The 19,615-nt window shown below is 32.8% G+C and overlaps 6 protein-coding genes and 1 pseudogene across 7 annotated transcripts; 5 read left to right on the forward strand and 2 right to left on the reverse strand.

The window, feature by feature from the left end:
* The first annotated feature begins 315 nt into the window (after positions 1-315).
* LOC107363366 (replication factor C subunit 2 pseudogene) lies at positions 316-935 on the forward strand (annotated as a pseudogene). The gene has a single exon (XR_016199304.1). The product of XR_016199304.1 is annotated as a replication factor C subunit 2 pseudogene (transcript).
* Positions 936-1,226: 291 nt separating this feature from the next.
* LOC107363557 (myosin regulatory light chain 2) lies at positions 1,227-3,108 on the forward strand. Its single transcript, XM_015930791.3, has 6 exons — positions 1,227-1,442; positions 1,517-1,592; positions 1,709-1,810; positions 1,876-1,951; positions 2,522-2,570; positions 2,677-3,108. The coding sequence occupies exons 1-6, from the start codon at positions 1,311-1,313 to the stop codon at positions 2,782-2,784; spliced, it is 543 nt and encodes a 180-aa protein (XP_015786277.1). The 5' UTR covers positions 1,227-1,310; the 3' UTR covers positions 2,785-3,108.
* An 815-nt stretch (positions 3,109-3,923) lies between these two features.
* Mrm2 (Mitochondrial rRNA methyltransferase 2) lies at positions 3,924-4,992 on the reverse strand. Its single transcript, XM_015930788.3, has one exon. The coding sequence runs from the start codon at positions 4,770-4,772 to the stop codon at positions 3,948-3,950; it is 825 nt and encodes a 274-aa protein (XP_015786274.2). The 5' UTR covers positions 4,773-4,992; the 3' UTR covers positions 3,924-3,947.
* A 131-nt stretch (positions 4,993-5,123) lies between these two features.
* On the forward strand, positions 5,124-6,353 carry RfC4 (replication factor C subunit RfC4). The gene is made up of 2 exons (XM_015930787.3): positions 5,124-5,226; positions 5,331-6,353. The coding sequence occupies exons 1-2, from the start codon at positions 5,195-5,197 to the stop codon at positions 6,277-6,279; spliced, it is 981 nt and encodes a 326-aa protein (XP_015786273.2). The 5' UTR covers positions 5,124-5,194; the 3' UTR covers positions 6,280-6,353.
* A 1,090-nt stretch (positions 6,354-7,443) lies between these two features.
* On the forward strand, positions 7,444-9,192 carry LOC107363556 (myosin regulatory light chain 2). The gene is made up of 6 exons (XM_015930790.2): positions 7,444-7,659; positions 7,734-7,809; positions 7,970-8,071; positions 8,137-8,212; positions 8,523-8,571; positions 8,762-9,192. Exons 1-6 carry the CDS (start codon positions 7,528-7,530, stop codon positions 8,867-8,869), a joined length of 543 nt encoding a protein of 180 aa, XP_015786276.1. The 5' UTR covers positions 7,444-7,527; the 3' UTR covers positions 8,870-9,192.
* Positions 9,193-9,494: 302 nt separating this feature from the next.
* On the forward strand, positions 9,495-11,472 carry LOC107363554 (uncharacterized). Its single transcript, XM_015930789.3, has 3 exons — positions 9,495-9,914; positions 10,035-10,196; positions 10,546-11,472. Exons 1-3 carry the CDS (start codon positions 9,689-9,691, stop codon positions 10,806-10,808), a joined length of 651 nt encoding a protein of 216 aa, XP_015786275.1. The 5' UTR covers positions 9,495-9,688; the 3' UTR covers positions 10,809-11,472.
* Positions 11,450-17,896, reverse strand: LOC107363551 (uncharacterized). The gene is made up of 4 exons (XM_015930786.3): positions 16,286-17,896; positions 15,945-16,189; positions 14,531-14,722; positions 11,450-14,358 (listed from the first exon to the last, which is right to left on the reverse strand). The coding sequence occupies exons 1-4, from the start codon at positions 17,271-17,273 to the stop codon at positions 12,934-12,936; spliced, it is 2,850 nt and encodes a 949-aa protein (XP_015786272.2). The 5' UTR covers positions 17,274-17,896; the 3' UTR covers positions 11,450-12,933.
* Between the last annotated feature and the right edge of the window lie 1,719 nt (positions 17,897-19,615).

The following is a 19,615-nucleotide window of genomic DNA, read 5'->3' on the forward strand; positions in this document are numbered from 1 at the left end:
ATAATTTAGATGAATCGCATCTACTTGAAGATGGCTGAACAATGGGTCAATGTGTACAATCCCAGAAATGTCAATTGCAATTATTAAAGTTCCATTCTTATTTTTTGGATCTCCTTGAGGATAACAGCGTCTGACCTCAGAGCAATTACTTCAGTCCATGCTCCTGGAGAATCACAAGAAAGAGAAAGATTGATTTTAAATCCAAGCTATTAATATGGATAGATAATAAGAGATGTGGCATCTTACTCAATGTTACACAAAACAATGCGCTTTTTAAGGAATTTATCCAACTTTTCGAGGTAAAGTCGGAGACTCCGATTCATCTTAAAGATGCTCTACTCGAGAAAAGAAGAGGTAAAAAAGAGGTTGCTCACAATTTGTGAAAAAGAGAATATATCTTATACCGAGGATGGCCTGAAAGCTCTCATATTTACCGCTCAAGGAGATTTACGGCAAGCGATCAACAATCTTCAATCTTGCTACGATGGATTCGAAAAGGTTACCGGTGAAAATGTTTTCAAAGTGTGCGATGAGCCCCATCCAGTTCAAATAAAAGAAATGATTGGTCATTGCTTAGAGAGAAATTTTGACAAAGCATATACCATATTGGCACATCTTTGGGAACTTGGCTATTCTCCAGAAGACATTATTGTTAACATGTTTCGAGTCACTAAAAATAATGAAATGGGTGAATATCTTAAGTTAGAATTTGTCAAAGAAATTGGAGTAACCCATGCCGAAGAAATGAAAAGAGTTATCAGTAGATTGCTTTTAAAAATGTTGGATTAGTGGAACAAAAAATCGACATCAGAATGGCATTATTTTTTTCTAGCAAATTAGACTTTTGATTACAATTCAGACAAGCTTTATCCAACCAAATGCTGTCAGCAATAATCATCGTTGATTTAGTCTTATTGTTTGACAATTTGTAATGAATCAGGAGTGGAAAGACTAAGGAGAAAACTTTTGTTTAATTGGAAAGTAGAGATTGAAGAAAATATTTAAGATGTTAGGGAAAAACTCATTAAGATGATAACATATTTAGTATATAAAAGACTTAAACAGTAGCTTGCCAAAATTAAAATTAGACCTGAACTATGATGATCTTAATCTAAACCAGAAAAGAATGGAAGACAAGAAAGAAGGACGAGAGAGATTGGGAGATGAGAAATAAGACGATGTGACGAGTGAATCTGGTGTTTCTAATTTCTGGTTACTTCTCCTTGGGACTCACATTGTTTCAACTCTATTGTTTATTGCTAACCATCAATTTGTGTGATTAAGCTAAAGACCAGATAAATTAAGTGAAAATGACCACAGAAAAGAAGAAGAAATCCAAAGAAGATGGAGAGTCCGGTGGATCAACCAAGAAGAAGGCTCAACGATCAGGTTCTAATGTTTTTGCCATGTTTACCCAAAACCAAGTGCAAACCTTTAAAGAAGTAAGATTGCCTTTTAACCTTAATCCATGATAATCTAACAACTATTTAATTTACAATCTGTTAATTCATGTTAGGCTTTCCAAATGATTGATCAAGACAAAGATGGTTTCATTTCCAAAAATGATATCCGACAAACCTTTGATTCTTTAGGTAAGTTTTTTCATCTTCCTTCGTTTCTCGATATTATATTGATTATTGTTATCGTGTAAATATAATAATTCATGAAAAGTGAATAATAACCGTTCTTGTATCTTCATGTTTTTAAGGTCGTATGTGTAATGATGCTGAGTTGGAGTCAATGGTTAGTGAAGCTCCTGGTCCTATTAATTTCACCACTTTCCTTACAATTTTCGGAGATCGAGTCTCAGGTAAGTTGTTATTTTAAAATTAACGTAATTGTTGAGCATTAATTAATGATCTAATTATCTAATAGGAACCGATGAAGAGTCTGTAATTTTGAATGCTTTTGCTCAATATGATGAAGGTGAAGGTAAATGCAATGAAGAAACGTAAGTTAAACTCATTAATAAAAGTAAATATTTTCCTATTTTTTAAATTAAATATTCTTGCGAAAACAAATTTTTACCCAACAATCGAAAATTCCGTCTAAATTTGATTACTATTGATTAAATTTAATATTTAGTTTAATTTCGCACGTTTTTCTCTAAATATTCCTCTATCAATTGACCTACATGTTAATTGTTTACCTTTATCATACTATCGAAGGACAATTCGTTCGAAGTTTAAAGGTCATTTAAGGTCATTCGTTTATTTGACCTTCAAACGAGTTCTGAAGGTTATTTTCGAAGAGATCAGATTTTTTCACATTGAAAAATGTAAGTTACTAAAAGATAACATTTTTTGCAGAGAAGCTACATAAGTTTCTTTAAAAACTTGTCTTTGCTCAAAATTGTTCGAGGACGATTTCTTCATGCTAGTAAACGGTGTTGATACCCAACGATAAACTAAAAATAATGAAAGTGTGTGCTACTCCCTTCAACACCCAATTTAATTTAAAAAATATTTTATATTTTCATAAATAATTAAGAATTGTTATTTCTCATTTTTTCATTTCAAAGATTGAGACACGCTATAACAACATGGGGAGAAAAATTCACCGCGGATGAGGTTAGTATTTGCTGTTACTCATGCACAATGTGAATTGATTAGCTTTGTTAACTCAAGCGAAATTTAGTCTCATAAACTGATTTTGTTTTATCGTTTTTCCTTACAGTGGCAAACAGCCACCGCTGAAGCACCAATTGATGGAAGTGGAAAAATTGACATCAAAAAGTGGGCTCGAATGATCACTGGAGCCGCTGAGGAGGAAGAACAAGCTTAGATTAATTACAATTCATGATCCGAACCCGAATATCTTACCTGGTCAACCCAATCTTGGAATCAAATAGCCTATCAATCAATCAGATGATCAAGCTTGAAGAATATCTTTTGACTTTACCTTTCAAACAATTTTTTCAATGTTCACCTGTTTTTTGTTGCTCTTTCACCAAATCCATACTTTGAAATATTATTTACAGTAAGATGAATTTTTGGTTGCTGCCAATGACAATTTTTGATTAAATTGAGAATCTGTTTCCAGTTAAGATATAATATGATAAAAGGAGAAATAAAATGAATTGCAATATCCATCAATGAAATAAAAGTTTTGATCTTACCATGTAATTATCTGATTATTTGGTATTCATTCATGTGTCTAAATGTCTGTCAGCTTTTTGAACAAACTGAAATATTTAAATCAGAGAAACATGAAAGAGCCAATTTTGATCATTCACGCATATTTTAATCATTGAATCAATTGACTTAAGGCTCTTTACTGTTAGAATGCGTTTATCATCATTACGACGCAAAATTTACCACTATGTCTGCATAAATAATAGCCTCACCTGATTCCTGTAAACATTGTAAGCTTCGAAGTCATATTTATATGATTCGAGGAAAAATCCGAATCGCCGATGACCGTACGGTTAATTAAAGTACGACCCAAATGGAGAATAAAAAAAGTGAAAATAAATGTCTATCAATAACAGATGCAAACAATCAGTTGAGTTGGTTTTAATAAATTCAATTCCACTTCGAAACAAATCGACCAAATTTATATCATAGTCGCCATCTACATCATATTATATCTGTATTATTCTCATGAGTTATCTGCAAGGTCGAGCCTTTTTCTCATATTCATTTCTCTAAAACAATAAATACCAGTTGCGCTAACTGAAATCTCAATCTGGTGAGTTAAATGCTACCAGTGTCCCTAAAAAATAACAACATGCCTTCAACTTTGAAATTTTGAGCAGTTAAAAAGTTCAGAGTTTTGTCAGTAGTTTATAAATTTCTGTTACACAGAAGAAAATCTTTGATGAATAATTCTTACATTTCCATGGTTTTTGTCACATAGGTGCTTCTGTCAATCTTTTTTGGATAAAACTGCATAATAAATCAGCAAAAACTTGACATCAATAATTGTATTATAAAGTGTAACTTTATTTATCCATATTTAATACCTTTAAATTTAGTACCTAAAATAAATAATTCAGATGAATCGCATCTACTTGAAGGTGGCTTAACAATATTGACATTTTCGAATAGATTTTCCATTAACATACAAAGTTCTTTGGTCCGATTACCCTCCCAAAGCTTACCAAGGAAGTTTCCTGTCTCTGGTTTCAAGACTTGAATTGAAAACTGGAGAGCAGAAAGAAAAAGTTTGATTATTCCAGGTTGATCAAGTTCAGCTTGTCCTGATGCTTTAGGTGCCATATCACTGCAAACTGTATCAACTTTTCGATCTCGTAAAAGTGTAATGATCTTAGCTTGATTAAGTGGATTCGTAAAATCAGTATTAGGTATCACTGCAGCGCCTTCAATAGGTGCAATTCCAGAAATATCGATAGCAATTATTAAAGTTCCATTCTTATTTTTTGGATCTCCTTGAGGATAACAGCGTTTGACCATTACTTGAGTCCATGCTCCTGGAGAAGCCCCACAGTCAATCATAGTTCCACCAGGTTTTAAAATTTTGTATTTATCGTCAATTTCGATTAATTTAAAGGCACTTCGAGCACGGTAATTTTCGTAGCGAGCTTTTTTGACATAAGGATCGTTCAGCTGTCTCTTGAGCCATTCAAATGATGATCCACTCTTGGCATTTTTCGGTATGATTCTATCGGCAAAACACCTTTGACTAGTATGAAGGCAGCGGTAATTGTACAAAATTTCTAGTCCATTATTAAAGATGGGAAAACGATGAAGAGATTTAAAAAAACATGAGTGTTGTAATGGAATAAATCGGTGAAATAACTTTGAGTTCATCAGAGAAATCGTACAGGCGAACTGGTAATTAACTAATAAGCAAATTAAAATAAAATTTTAAAGCATTTACGCAACAATTGAGAGCAAATTTAATAAAGATTAAAGCCTTAATCTTTGAAATCCAAGTTACACATGATTTTAATAAACAAGTAAAATAAAAACATTGAAGACACTAAGAAAGATCAGTAGATGGCGGTAATGTTATCTCTTTCTTTTTCTTTTCCAGTGTGATGAAGAAAGAGAAAGATTGATTTGAAATCAAGTTATTAATATGGATAGATAATAAGAGATGCCACCACCATGTTACACAAAACAATGCGCTTTTTAAGGAAATTTATCCAATTTTTCGCGGGTAAAGTCTATTAAATGTTATTGTGAATTTTCATAATTTTGTCATTTTATTACTTTGATCTACTTAAGTCATGGATTCAAAAAGGTCTTTACAAATGCCATGGTAAGTTTGCATTATCCTATTTGTTTTGGAATTCTGTGAAAATTTCTGCCTTAAAACATGTGTTGAGTACCACTTTTAACACTCTTTTTTTGTTGTCTTCTTAGGGTTGAAAAGTATCGTCCAGTTGAATTCGAAGATATTGTTGGTAACCAAGATGTTGTTGAACGACTGAAAGCTCTGGTTGAGAAAGGAAGCTTTCCAAATCTGCTACTCTCTGGACCTCCAGGTATTGGTAAAACAACAACCATTCTTTGTCTCTGCCGGAAAATGTTGAATGGTCACCTTAAAGATGCCGTACTCGAATTAAATGCTTCTAATGATAGAGGGATTGATGTCGTCAGAAACAAGATCAAGATGTTTGCTCAGACAAAAGTTACCTTAGGTCCAGGCAAAGTTAAAGTGATAATTCTGGATGAAGCAGATAGTATGACTGAAAGTGCTCAACAAGCTTTGAGACGAACTATGGAAATCTATTCGAAAACCACCAGGTTTGCTTTGGCTTGTAATACTTCAGAGCGTATCATAGAACCAATCCAATCACGATGTGCTGTTATTAGGTTCAATAGACTGAATGATGAGGATATAAAAAAGAGGTTGCTCACAATTTGTGAAAAAGAAAATATATCTTATACCGAGGATGGCTTGAAAGCTCTCATATTTACCGCTCAAGGAGATTTACGGCAAGCGATCAACAATCTACAATCTTGTTTTGATGGATTCGAAAAGGTTACCGGTGAAAATGTTTTTAAAGTTTGCGATGAGCCTCATCCAGTTCAAATAAAAGAAATGATTGGTCATTGCTTAGAGAGAAATTTTGACAAAGCATATACCATATTGGCACATCTTTGGGAACTTGGCTATTCTCCAGAAGACATTATTGTTAACATGTTTCGAGTCACTAAAAATAATGAAATGGGTGAATATCTTAAGTTAGAATTTGTCAAAGAAATTGGAGTAACACATATGAGAATTGTTAAAGGTGTTAACTCATTACTACAATTATCTGCGTTGTTAGCTTCTTTATGTAAAAAATCTATCTCAGGTGGAAAGTGATCTCCTCCCAAACATCGAACTGTAAACCATCCAGATAACTATGTTTTGATTAAATTTTTTACAAAATTTTTAAACCAGCGTGAAAACATGATGTTGCAAAACTTAGCTGATCAATGAAACTGAATAGATTGCAAAGAGACTTGGAAAGAGGCAATAAAATGCTAATTTGAATTGCAGCTTTTCAATCTCATGGCAGACTGAAGCTCAAGTATTTACTCTTTACTTGAAAACTTAGTTAAAAAATATACAAATCTCACCAGATCAGAATGAAAATAATCTGATGTCACCATGTTTTTGTTGCCAACCATGAAACCAAAAACATACATGTTATTTATTAATTTGCAAATTTTTTTCCCAAGAATCTAAGATGAGTTGAATTTTTAACTTTTGAAGATTTTTAATATTATTAATGTTTTTTATGGACTTGACAAGATTCTGAAAAATTCATTAATGAGTTCTCATAGAATATCTTTGATAATATTAACAAATGATTGAGCAATTTGATACCATGAAATCTTCTGCATCTATTTATATTTCCTCATCTATTGATCCATGAACTAAAATAATGAAGCAATCAGTTTGCTGTCTAGTCAAATGTGTATCAATCTGATCATTTATACATCTAGAATTACAGATTATTCAATATTTGCCAACTTACATGTGTAAACCCAAGGAAATGAAAAAGAGTTATCAGTAGATTGCTTTTAAAAATGTTGGTTTAATGGAATAAAAAATTGAAAAACATAGGAGATGGCAATATTTTTTTCTTGCAGCTTAGACTTTTGATACAAATTCAGACGAGCTTTATCCAATCAAATGCTGTCAGCAATAATCATCGTTGATTTAGTCTTATTGTTTGACAATTTGAAATGAATCAGGAATGGAAAGACTAAGGAGAAAACTTTTGTTTAATTGGAAAGTTGAGATTGAAGAAAATATTTAAGATGTTAGGGAAAAACTCATTAAGATGATAACATATTTAGTATATAAAAGACTTAAACAGTAGCTTGCCAAAATTAAAATTAGACCTGAACTATGATGATCTTAATCTAAACCAGAAAAGAATGGAAGACAAGAAAGAAGGACGAGAGAGATTGGGAGATGAGAAATAAGACGATGTGACGAGTGAATCTGGTGTTTCTAATTTCTGGTTACTTCTCCTTGGGACTCACATTGTTTCAACTCTATTGTTTATTGTTAACCATCAATTTGTGTGAATTAATTAAAGACCAGATAAATTAAGTGAAAATGACCACAGAAAAGAAGAAGAAATCCAAAGAAGATGGAGAGTCCGGTGGATCAACCAAGAAGAAGGCTCAACGATCAGGTTCTAATGTTTTCGCCATGTTTACCCAAAACCAAGTGCAAACCTTTAAAGAAGTAAGATTGCCTTTTAACCTTAATCCATGATAATCTAACTACAATTCAATATACAATCTGTTAATTTATATAAGGCTTTCCAAATGATTGATCAAGACAAAGATGGTTTCATTTCCAAAAATGATATCCGACAAACCTTTGATTCTTTAGGTAAGTTTTACTCTTTTTTCACCTTTCTTCGTTTGATTTCTCAGTATTATATTGATCATTGCTATCGTATAAATAATTTATGAGAAGTAAATCATGATTACTTTGAAACAATTTAAAAAGATTGTAGAATCATAACCGTTCTTATCTTTCATGTTTTAAGGTCGTATGTGTAATGATGCTGAGTTGGAGTCAATGGTTAGTGAAGCTCCTGGTCCTATTAATTTCACCACTTTCCTTACAATTTTCGGAGATCGAGTCTCAGGTAAGTTGTTATTTTAAAATTAACGTAATTTTTGAGCATTAATTAATGATCTAATTATCTAATAGGAACCGATGAAGAGTCTGTAATTTTGAATGCTTTTGCTCAATACGATGAAGGTGAAGGTAAATGCAACGAAGAAACGTAAGTTAAACTCATTAATAAAAGTAAATATTTTCCTATTTTTTAAATTAAATATTCTTGCGAAAACAAAATTTTTACCCAACAAATGACAATTCCGTCTAAATTTGATTACTATTGATTAAATTTAATATTTAGTTTAATTTCGGACGTTTTTCACTAAATATTCCATTATCGATTGACCTAAATGTTAATTGTTTACCTTTAGTATACAATATCAACAGCAACATCAACAACCAATTTAATTTGAAAAATATTTCATATTTTCATAAATAATTAAGAATTGTTATTTTTTCCTTTTATCATTTCAAAGATTAAAGCACGCTATAACAACCTGGGGAGAAAAATTCACCGCTGATGAGGTTAGTATATTTACTCGTAAAGTAACCAGGTTGAGTCTATTAACAACCTTGTTACATGATAGTGTCAAATTTGTCAACTCCATTGACTGTATTTGCTGTTACTCATGCACAATGTGAATTGATTAGCTTTGTTAACTCAAGCGACATTTTGTCTCATAAACTGATTTTGTTTTATCGTTTTTCCTTACAGTGGCAAACAGCCACCGCTGAAGCACCAATTGATGGAAGTGGAAAAATCGACATCAAAAAGTGGGCTCGAATGATCACTGGAGCCGCTGAGGAGGAAGAACAAGCTTAGATTAATTACAATTCATGATCCGAACCCGAATATCTTAACCCAATCTTGGAATCAAATAGCCTAACAATCAGATGATCAAGCTTGAAGAATATCTTTTGACTTTACCTTTGAAACAATTTTTCAATATTCACCTGTTTTTTTGTTGCTCTTTCACCAAATCCATACTTTGAAATATTATTTACAATAATATGAATTTTTGGTTGCTGCCATTGACAATGTTTTGCTTAAATTGAGAATCTGTTTCCAGTTAAGATATGATAAAAGGAGAAATAAAATGAATTGCAATATCCATCAATGAAATAAAAGTTGAAAATTGATCTTACCATGTAATTATCTGATTATTTGGTATTCATTCAAGTGTCTAAATATCTTTCAGCTTTTTGAACAAACAATCGAAATGTAGTTTTAAAATCAGAAGAGCCAATTTTGATCATTCATACATATTTCAATTGTTGAATCAATTGACTTAAGGCTCTCTGCTGTAGAATGCGTTTATCATCATTACGACGCAAAATTAACCACTATGTCTGCATAAATAATAGTCTCACCTGATTCCTGTAAATATTGTTATAAGCTTCGAAGTCATATTTAACTACGCAACAACGGAAGCTTATTGATGATAGTTGATATGATTTGAGGAAAAACCCGAATCGCCGATGACCATACGGTTAATTAAAGTACGACCCAAATGGAGAATAAAAAAAGTGAAAATAAATGTCTATCAATAACAGAGGCAAACAATCAGTTGAGATAAGTGTTTTAACAAATCAACAATATTTTCTGAAAATAGCAGATTGGAAAAAAAGTCAATAAGTAATAATGGAAATTATGATTCCAACAATATTCACCTTAATTATAGCCATTTACATAACAGTTCCAGTTTTAGGTCATGTTGATATACCTGAAGCTTGTGTTGTGCATCCTTTCAGTAAAAAATCAATGGATGAATGTGATGTTGCCGGTGAATTTTGGTCCTTAATGGTTTACAATTCCAGAGAAGTTTTCATTTGTTGTAAAAATGAACGAGACGCTTCAATAGTCGCTGGTAAATTAAACTTCAACCCCTTTTCTGTTGGGATTCACTTTCCTTTGTCTATTTACTTACCCAAAATAACTCTTCGTTTTTTATTCCCTGTTTATTAATTGTATTTGGCCATTTTTTTAGCCCCAAGTGAACGTAGTCGTGGACTATATTATGGTGATGCTTATAAACTTTGTGAAACAATTTACGTGGACCAAGAAACTTGTCGATCTCGAGAGAGTCGTGATTGCAATTACCATACAGCCACCTATAAAAATCAATACATTGGCTGCTTCTTTTGTCGAGGTAAGTATTGTTGCTTTTAAAAATTATGGTTAAATATGGATAAGATTTGAATGACCTTCACTACTGTTATTATTGACCAGCCAACCACATCAAGAGGTGAAAACTTGTCCAACTAGGTACAGCAATATCTCAAAGAAATTATTGGTTAAAAAAGTGAAAAACAGTGTTAGAGTTTCTGGGAAGAAGTCACCTTTTTTTCATGCTGTACAAAGCACCTTTCTCATGCCTTTTCAGGCCTAAAGCTATTTCTTTTTTTTTGCTATTGTTATTTATTCAATTGATTATTTCAGTTATTAATTCTTGTTTTATTTCTTTTATTATCTTCCCTTCTCTTTGACAATTGCTATAGCGAGATGTGAAAATGATTACCAATGTGGAGACCTAGGAAGAGTTTGCTCAATCTGTAGGCCTGAGCAACCAGCAACTGCCTGTACAGAGCCTGTCTTTGCTGACCACGAACCTTTAAAGTTATATCATGGACAGCCAACTCAATCAGGATATATTGATAATAATTTAAAGGAATTGGACGACCAATTGATTAACAGTGAAAATAAAAGCCAAAAGGCCAGTGATAACAATAACAGTAATAGGAATGGAACGGCATCCGGTTGACCTTTAATGTTGATCATTAATTGTTACAGAGACAAACGTGTGCCACTTTTTATATTGCCTCTTAATATTTGATTCTGGCGAGTGGATGCTGATGCTGATGATGATAATGTTGGTGATTAAGGTGATGACAGTGGTGATGAATACAAGACACTCCAAAAGAAATGATTCAATTGAGTGATTCAATTAATAATTTCCCGTTTGTCTAGATATTTACAATTTAAGGCCACCTTTCGTTTATTCCTTGCAATTGTGTCACGCGTCTTCATCTTTTTCCTGTTACACTATTAAATTGCCTCTTAACGGTTTTCATCTCGTTCCTCTTGACTTTCATCCTCATCTCCATTATACGGCTGGCTAATTTGGTCATCGTCATCAAATTATTTAACAGCTAATTATTTGTACTTTCCAGTTTTTTGTCCAGTTAACTTGAATCAAAAATATTTAAACAGGTCCATATGGTTGACGTATATTTGCAACTGTAGACTTGAAACCAACTTTTCATCCTTCATCTTCATCCTTCGCTCTTCCTGATTCATTGTTGAATCATTTAATTTTAATATTTAAAATTGAATTATTTTACCTTTCCTAACTTGTTGTGATTTAATAAATTTATTACCTTGAAACATTATTGATTAAATTAAAAGAGACAATTATTGACAATAAATTGACACATTTATTTGTCTAAATGACATTTTTGGACGGATTTGATAAGGGTCAGTAAGTACACTAGACTTTCCATTGGTTTATGATTAGAATTAAGTTTTTCAGAATTTTCATGATGATATTTGACTCATTCTATGTGCAAAGTATTATTATTAAGTAAGAAGAATGAAGAAAGAAAAAATTCAATTGAATAATTAGAGGACAATAATGAATGATGAGAGTCTGAAAATTGAATAATTAAGTTAAGTTATGTACACTAAATAAAAACAAAAAGGGTGAAATTGATTTAAAGAGCATGAAAGGTAATAGGAAGAGGAAGTATGATTTGTATGAATTTAATTTAAGAAGGTTAAAATGAATTAGCAATTGAATTGCTTCTCGATATTATCATGTTAATATCAAGAGTTGGTTTTATCTAATATCTTTTGCAGGTGATTCTGAAGTCAGCTAAAGCCTATGAGAAAATGTAATTTTTTTGCTTTTACGTTAACTCCATTTTGTTCATCATTTGGACTCTTTCCTGATATCCTTTCATTCCTGATTATCAAATGATTATCAAGATAGTTAAACAGTAACTTTCCTGTTAACTAAGGCCAATACAAATAGCTGCCAAGGTAAGAACAGTTGACGATCAATAGACCATAATATTATTAAAACGGGATTTGATCAAAGTGGACGATGAAAAATGCTGATGACAATTGTTTTGATGATTATAATGATGAGGATAATGAGGATGGCAATGATGAATATGATTGGGTTGACCAGTGAAAAAAGTGTAAACGTAATGACAATTAACAATTTACATTTGCTGCTATGGTTCAACTAATCTTACGTTAGTCTTTCATCCTCCATCTGTATCCTGACAATCTAAAAATTTGGAAATTTCAAGATGATTTAAAATGATTTGATAAAGGATACTCAAGATTTGATCATGCTAAGTAATTCCGGTTGATTTTGATCATTAAACCAATATCACTTTTGAGGTATATTTTCATGATGACAATTCATCCTTTTCTGCAAACTGATTATTGATAAACGTCGTTAATTTGAGTTTATAAAATGTCATGTTTTTGATCAAATTGTTGATTGAACGACACGCGTTTCCCTCTCTTGTTTAGTGCTAACCAGTCGAGCTTAACGTCATCATCTTCTTGGTTAGTGTGTCCTGAGTTATCAATCATTTCTCACTTTTGCTTGGTAGTAATGGTTGGAAGGTTATCCTTGGACTGATGTTGATCAAAGGTTAGGATTAATTAAAACAGGACAGCTTAATGATTGTGACCAGTAGCATTAATGGCACCGGGTGGGATCAATCAAGGAAAGAGGAAAAAAAGTTAAATGATAAACAGTGAGTGACTAAATTTTTGGTCAATTTTCACTGTGTTTAGCGATTATTGATGATGAGAAACAATTTGTGTCCAGTTTTGAAATTAACTTTAGCCATTTGGATTTAGAGATTGGGTTAAAAATCAGAACATTGATCGAGACCAGTAAATTGATCAAGATCAAATGCAACTGAATCAATTGTTGATTTACATTCTATCCAGGGTTGAATGATTATATGATGATGACCCTCGAAAGGTTGATGAGACGATAGACTGGAATGTTTATCATTGATATTGGTTGAATTATTTAGCTCACTATTTATTAAACCATTGATTAAACTATTTTCATCCATATTGTTACCAGATGATGTTTGAATATCTATACAGTTCTGTGATAGACCTTCACCAAGGTGACCTCCATTGGACAATATGGCTGATGATGGTGACCCAATGAAACCTGATCTATTGGCTAAAACAATGGATGAACTCAGCAAGTTGGCATGTCCAGTCGATCCATCGATTGGATTCAAAGAGATAAGATCAGTTGGACTAGATTCATTGGTTAAATGATTGTTAACCTCATTTGAAGCTGTCGTTGAAACAACGGTAATCCCATTATTACCTGTGCCCATCGGGAAACATGACCAAGGACTCCATTCATTGATGGACAATTGATGACTTGTGGCTGGATTGACACATGTTACAACGTTATTGGTGGCTGAGATGATATCAGAAACAGGAAGAGTGGTGAGACTGTCTTCAGAGGTGTGTGGCGATAGTTTTGAATGCATTTGATCAGAGTAAACATCAGACTCGGATAGACCCGAGATTTTATTGTGATTTAGATGATTGTCTTTATCATTGATTAACCTATCATTCCTGTGTTCCCTTTGACTTTCATTGATCATATTGGAGTGATGATGATGTTGCTGTTGATGATGGTGATTATTGCCATTGTTAACATTAGTAATGGGTGAGTTAACGGAATTGACTATTGTTAAAGTGTGAGGCTCAACTGCTGTTAATTGAGTTGTTGTATTATTTGAGGCTGATCCAAGTACATTATCAGTTACCGGAGTATGAACCACTTGACCAGCATAATTAGTTGGATCAACCAATTCCAGGTCAACATCAGTGAGCAAAGCATTCCAGCAAATATCATGATTCTCATTGGTCAACAAATGATTTCCATCATTGACTTGATTTGAAAAATTATTGTTGCTCTCTTCATTGTTTCCATTTCCATCATTATTATTATTACCATTAATATTGTCTCTCCTTGATGGATCTGTCCCATTACTGCTACTATTGGAATGAGAGGAATTAACAGATTCTATGGTTGAATTGAGGTTGACAATTGGTATGATTGTTGGGATTATCGTTGTTGTACCCTCATTACCACCTAAACTATTGGCACTACCCGATCGACTTGGATCATCATTGATTAATATTGTCTGGTCAGGTTCAAAAGCAGATTCATTAAGGTGAATCGAGTAATGAGTAAATGATCCATTTTCAATGCTTTTAATTGCGCTAACCAATTCACCAGTTTCTTTGACATTCTGGTAACAAAAAGACATCAAAAGATCAGTTAAAAATAAGTTATGATTGATACAATTTAAGTGACAATTGTTTCATAAATAAAGGTGAAGTCAAAAAGAAATGAAAGAACACAAAATAATGGGAAAATATGAATAATAATAATGTTGATGATGATGATGATTGTTTACCAACCTTTTTCTTATAGGATGAAGTTGACTTTGGATTGGCTCTTTGAGATGGTCTGCGTTTCTTGAAGACACCATCAATCAAGGTTTCAGCAAAAACTGGATCTAAACGCCAAAATCCTCCTTTTCCAGGTTCATCTTTGGTTCTTGGTATTTTGATGAAGCATTTGTTCAACGATAAATTATGTCGAATTGAATTCTGGAGAAACAGGGAAAGAAAGAGAGGAAAAAAGAAAGGTAGAAATAAAAATATTGATTTAAAGGTAACAAAAAAATCAACTCTAGGACAATGATCATGCGATTAGCAGTTTTTATGCGCATCACAAGTCATCCGTTAAAATGGCCCAACCTACGACTCTCATCACCGGTTTAGCTTCACTGAATTGATAATCAACTCATGATGATGATGATGAGAAATTCTGAATAAATATCATTTTATGTTTTTATTTTTATTTTTTTCTTCATCATCATCATCTCAATCTGAAGCAGAGAAGAGGCTTTGCAGGAGATTTAAGGATAACTCATATTAACCATAATAATAGTCATTATTATTAACATAATGTTTAATAATTTAGTCTACTCTTGATCATTTTTCAAGATTTATTTAAATTAACCTCTTTTATTCATGCAATCCATTATTCATCCAGAGTCTATCAGACTATCAGAATCATTTTTTATACTTCATCATTCACTATAACTTATACTGATTCAAATTTAATTTTTAATTCATTGCGGGTTAATCAAGCAACCTTTTTTGTCAAATATCAACTATTTGTTTTAGATTGATCAAGTCTAAATGATCGCTAATATTATTAAAGTTAATCTTGATTCTCGGTCTTCTCAATGATAATTAGTTTGAAATGATAACGAGTTTTAACAGGGAAAAGCTAATTAAATGGTCAGGATAATTAATAACAAATGTATAACATTATTATAAAAATTTTGGACATTGATGGACTTAATGGTAATGGGTCATTCACCAGATCAATTTAAATTGTAAGTCATTACCAATAGTCTTATTTGGTCAACATTTGGTTTCATTAATTTTGTTCCTTTGAATACAAAACAATTACTAGTGCTTTAATTGTAAGACAACAATCATTATTGAAAGATTCAGTTGTCTTAATATATGATGACCTTAATTATTGTGATAATTATTGATGGAAACAAATGCTATTGATGGAAATGTTTGGTGATATTTTGAGGAAAAGGCATGAATAGGTTGGGGAAGAAATGGTTACTGATGAATTTTGTACAGAGTTGAATTGGAAAAGAAACTAATCAATAAAATGAAGTTTCACATTGATAATGAAATGGTGAATATTGCAAAAGTAAAGGTAAACAGAGTGGGCCATTTTAACCTGAATCATGAGAAACATTTGGAAATAGGTTGAGATTACTGAGCATTGAGATTGACTTACTTGCCAACTAGGATCAGCGTTACGATAGTACAGGAAATTTTCCCTGATCCATCGGTAAATGGCACTTAATGTCATCTTATTCTTGTTGACTTTCATTGCCATACAGATGAGTGTAGCATATGAATATGGTGGTTTAACTGAACCATTTGTTTTGTAGTTTGCAATATCCTCTAATGAATAGGTTTGAGCTTTTTTGGACGTATTCGTGTTGGAAGATGAAGATCGACATCGACCTGATCCTGGAGCTGAGTTGGAAAGAGAAAGTTGATTAGTTAAATTGGGGCTTTTAGGGTTGATTTGTTTAACTGATTGTGTATTGAAAGTGTTGCTGTGTGTATTACCATTAGATGAACCATTGGTTAAAGGAATAGATGAGGATGATATATTGACGGAAGAGGCATCACTATTGGCTGTTGATTGGTTTTGTGATGAAGATGAGGAGGGCGATGAGGATGAGGATGAAGAGAGGGAAGAGGAGGAAGAGGAGGAGGAAGAAGATGATGATGACGTACAGTTGGAAGGTTGGTAGCGTTGATGGTGATTGTGATGGCGAGATGTTGGAGAATTGGTAAAGTTTAAAGATGAATTGGTGGACAAAGATTTACATGAACTTGTGTTGAAGGTTGATGTCCAAACTGGACTGGCTGGTGGGGTTGGTGGTGTTGGTGCACCTAAACGAGTCATGCACATGTTTAAATTTTGAAGCCAGGTTAGGCTTGTTAGGCCATCGTCCACATTGGGTGAAGATTCATTAAAGGCTGAATGACGATGATGGTGATGAAGGTGTTGATGATGATGATGATGGTGATTGTGATGGTTAAGATGAGATGCATTTTGATGGTGAGATTGTTGTTGTTGGTGGTTTGGGTGGTTTTGATGGTGTTGAGGGTGATAGAGATGTTGATGTTGATGGTATTGTGTTGTCTGGTTTGTTGGAAGGATTGGTAAAGTTGTTGCTGTTATTGACATACTGGTTAATGTTGATCGAGACGGAGATGGACATGATGAAGGTGGTGGTGGTGGAGGAGGAAGCAATACTGTTGCACTGTTGGCTGTTGTTTCTGGTGAGGTTGGAAGTAGATTGCTTGGTGGTGAGTTTGATGAGTTTGGAGACGTTTCATTGTAATCATTAAGTTGGTCTCTTGGTTGGACAATAAGTGGTGATCTTGACTCCATGTTGACTTTAGATGATTCACAAGTTGCATGACTTTCTTCACGATTCTCATCATTATCATCATCACTGTTACCGCTAACTACATTAACCGTTACCGCATCATTAATAGGTGAATTGTTTAAACAATTTGGTATCATTGTTGATGATCTTAACATTGAATGTAATCCAGATCACTTTAACTTTATATGGCTAATAAGACTAGTTGGGTCAAGTGAAGAGATCAGGAAATGTTGATGATTAGATGATTGGTGAAATGATGAACAAATATGAGCAAATTGGAGGTAGAATTGGTCAGTTTTATGATTTAGACAATTCATTTAGACAATTTATAAGATAAATTAATTTGAGCACTTTTTAAGTTCAAATATCACTTTAATTTTTGACGTTATCCTGTTGTTATTTAAATGATTTACAATGATTCAAGTTGATTCCTTTTGAATTGAACACTTTTTGTTTCCATTTGTTGATGACCAAAAAAGGATGCAATGTTAACAAATGAAGAATCAAATTAATTGTTTATAATTGTGATTTTGATTAAACTGTATTCATACAAAGAGTAGAAAGATCAATAACAATAATCAAAAATGGTGGATCAATAAATTAAAATAAAGAGGTAACTGAATGAAAATAAGGTTGGATTATTGATTGTTGAATGTAAAGAGGTTGATTGGTCGAAACAGGTTTAATGTTGATTAGATGAAGCTTAGTCGATTTAAGTCAATTTTTAATCCATTTGGACTGTTAACGATTAAACTGTTATAGAAGGTACAATAAAGGTAAAATAGACAGAGGATAAAAGGTGAGAAATAATTTACTGTTTTTTTGCTGGTGAGTGCGTAGTTACCTTTATGAAAATGGGTTTCACAGAAAGAGTCTTTCAAGAGTAAGACAAAAGAAAGATGGAGGAGAGAAGGGATTTAGACAGAGAAGGCGAAAGTCGCTGGTAGCACCAAAGGTAAAGGTAATGGCCATAATGATGATTGAAACTCTTGATGGGAACCAATAAAATAGTGGGAGGAACTAGTACAAAGAAACCAGGGAAAGAAGAAGAAGAAGAAGATGATGAACTGAAGGGGAAGAAGGAAAGATTTCAGTGAGTAATAATAAGTTACCTTTTTTCAACCTTTCAGGTTACAGTTATTGAAGGGGGTTAGGGTGGGAAATTTAGGTGGGAGTGAAAAGGTAGAGAGAGTGAGAGTGAATTGGAGTGGGAGATTGGATTCATTTACTTGGATAATAAAATAAAAAGCTAAAAAATACATATCTTTTAATGGCAGCTGCTTTATTCTCGGCTATTTGTCTCTTGCCATCGTCCTCATCATCATTATCACTATTATTATTTTACCTTTTTTTTCATCATTATTATGATTGCTATTTTTTTGCTGTTTTTATTATGATTGCCATCAAATTGAGCTTAGACACACTCCTGATGATGATGATGATGATGGCTAAATCCGTTTTTACAATCAATAGAGGCTAATGTTGAACTTTTCAGCTTTTGATTCATCCTTTTTAGCATCTTCATCTTTTTTTGCTCCTCCTTTCCTCTCCTATACAAAGGTAACTGGATTCCTCTTTTTACCTTGTTTTTTGATCCATTTATAGGATGGCAACTTTTGGTCCATAATCAATAAGAGCAAAATGGTGATGTTGATGACCAGGATGATGTAAGGAAATCAATGTAAATTCAAGTTATAGGTACATGAGGTTGTTTTTTTTGGTTTAATGATCATTTGTTCACAAGATGTTTACATTGGTTTAGTTTGCTTGAGCTGTTTAACATCTAATATTTAACCATTACAGGTAATGCTGAATTTTCGGCATCCGTTATATCAATAATAATGATTGCAGGTTTGAATAAATTTCCCATTTCATGTTAATTGATTCTTTTCTTTGGCTGTTGATGTCCTTTCCTTTTCAATTCATCATTAAAATGGAAATTCTGTTTATAATGATGATAATGATGATGATGATGATGGTGGTGGTGGTTGCTCCATGAATTTAAGATGAAGAAATGCTCTGAAGGAAGTCACCTATAAATGGAAGATGGGTGATGCAGGGGAAGATGAAAGGAATGAAATAGTTTCCATTGGAATGGGAGTGATTTTTGAAAAAAGGATGATCCCATGAATTTTCTTATTCTTACAGTACATGGTTAACTCCTCCTATTTCATTGAAGATGTTTTATTCTGCACCAGGTAAATGATGAAAAGTGTAATGAAAATGGAAGCAAAATTTGAACAATCAATGTTACCTTCAATTGTAGTTTATTTATGAGCTGTAAATAAATCACTTAGTTTCAATTGAATTGCTTCTCGTCCCTTTTGTTTCTCTCTCTCTCTCGTTCCTTCGAGTCATTAAATGTTCAAGTAATAAAATGTTTCAAATGATTGAATGCTGGTGACAAAGGTAGAGATTGGTGTTGAGCCATTGACCAGAAAAGGTGATAGGAAAATTCAAGGGAAGAGGAAGGTAGAGAAAAGTTGATGATATTCAC

The sequence above is a fragment of the Tetranychus urticae genome, chromosome 2, assembly GCF_039701765.1.
Source record: "Tetranychus urticae isolate SD_2017Ah chromosome 2, NJAU_TeUrti_SD_1.0, whole genome shotgun sequence".
Taxonomy (NCBI): domain Eukaryota; kingdom Metazoa; phylum Arthropoda; class Arachnida; order Trombidiformes; family Tetranychidae; genus Tetranychus; species Tetranychus urticae.

Bases quoted from the DNA above. Each gene is read 5' to 3' on its own strand.
- LOC107363554 (XM_015930789.3), top strand. From the start codon at position 9,689: ATGGAAATTATGATTCCAACAATATTCACCTTAATTATAGCCATTTAC. The intron at 9,915-10,034 runs GTAAATTAAACT...CCATTTTTTTAG, and splicing joins AGACGCTTCAATAGTCGCTG to CCCCAAGTGAACGTAGTCGT. The intron at 10,197-10,545 runs GTAAGTATTGTT...CAATTGCTATAG, and splicing joins TGGCTGCTTCTTTTGTCGAG to CGAGATGTGAAAATGATTAC.
- LOC107363551 (XM_015930786.3), bottom strand. From the start codon at position 17,273: ATGTTAAGATCATCAACAATGATACCAAATTGTTTAAACAATTCACCT. The intron at 16,190-16,285 runs GTAATACACACA...TTTCCAACTCAG, and splicing joins AACCAATGGTTCATCTAATG to CTCCAGGATCAGGTCGATGT. The intron at 14,359-14,530 runs GTTGGTAAACAA...TTTTGTTACCAG, and splicing joins CTTCATCCTATAAGAAAAAG to AATGTCAAAGAAACTGGTGA.
- LOC107363557 (XM_015930791.3), top strand. From the start codon at position 1,311: ATGACCACAGAAAAGAAGAAGAAATCCAAAGAAGATGGAGAGTCCGGT. The intron at 1,443-1,516 runs GTAAGATTGCCT...AATTCATGTTAG, and splicing joins AAGTGCAAACCTTTAAAGAA to GCTTTCCAAATGATTGATCA. The intron at 1,952-2,521 runs GTAAGTTAAACT...TTCATTTCAAAG, and splicing joins GGTAAATGCAATGAAGAAAC to ATTGAGACACGCTATAACAA.
- RfC4 (XM_015930787.3), top strand. From the start codon at position 5,195: ATGGATTCAAAAAGGTCTTTACAAATGCCATG. The intron at 5,227-5,330 runs GTAAGTTTGCAT...TTGTCTTCTTAG, and splicing joins AGGTCTTTACAAATGCCATG to GGTTGAAAAGTATCGTCCAG.
- Mrm2 (XM_015930788.3), bottom strand. From the start codon at position 4,772: ATGAACTCAAAGTTATTTCACCGATTTATTCCATTACAACACTCATGT.
- LOC107363556 (XM_015930790.2), top strand. From the start codon at position 7,528: ATGACCACAGAAAAGAAGAAGAAATCCAAAGAAGATGGAGAGTCCGGT. The intron at 8,213-8,522 runs GTAAGTTAAACT...ATCATTTCAAAG, and splicing joins GGTAAATGCAACGAAGAAAC to ATTAAAGCACGCTATAACAA. The intron at 8,572-8,761 runs GTTAGTATATTT...TTTTCCTTACAG, and splicing joins AAAAATTCACCGCTGATGAG to TGGCAAACAGCCACCGCTGA.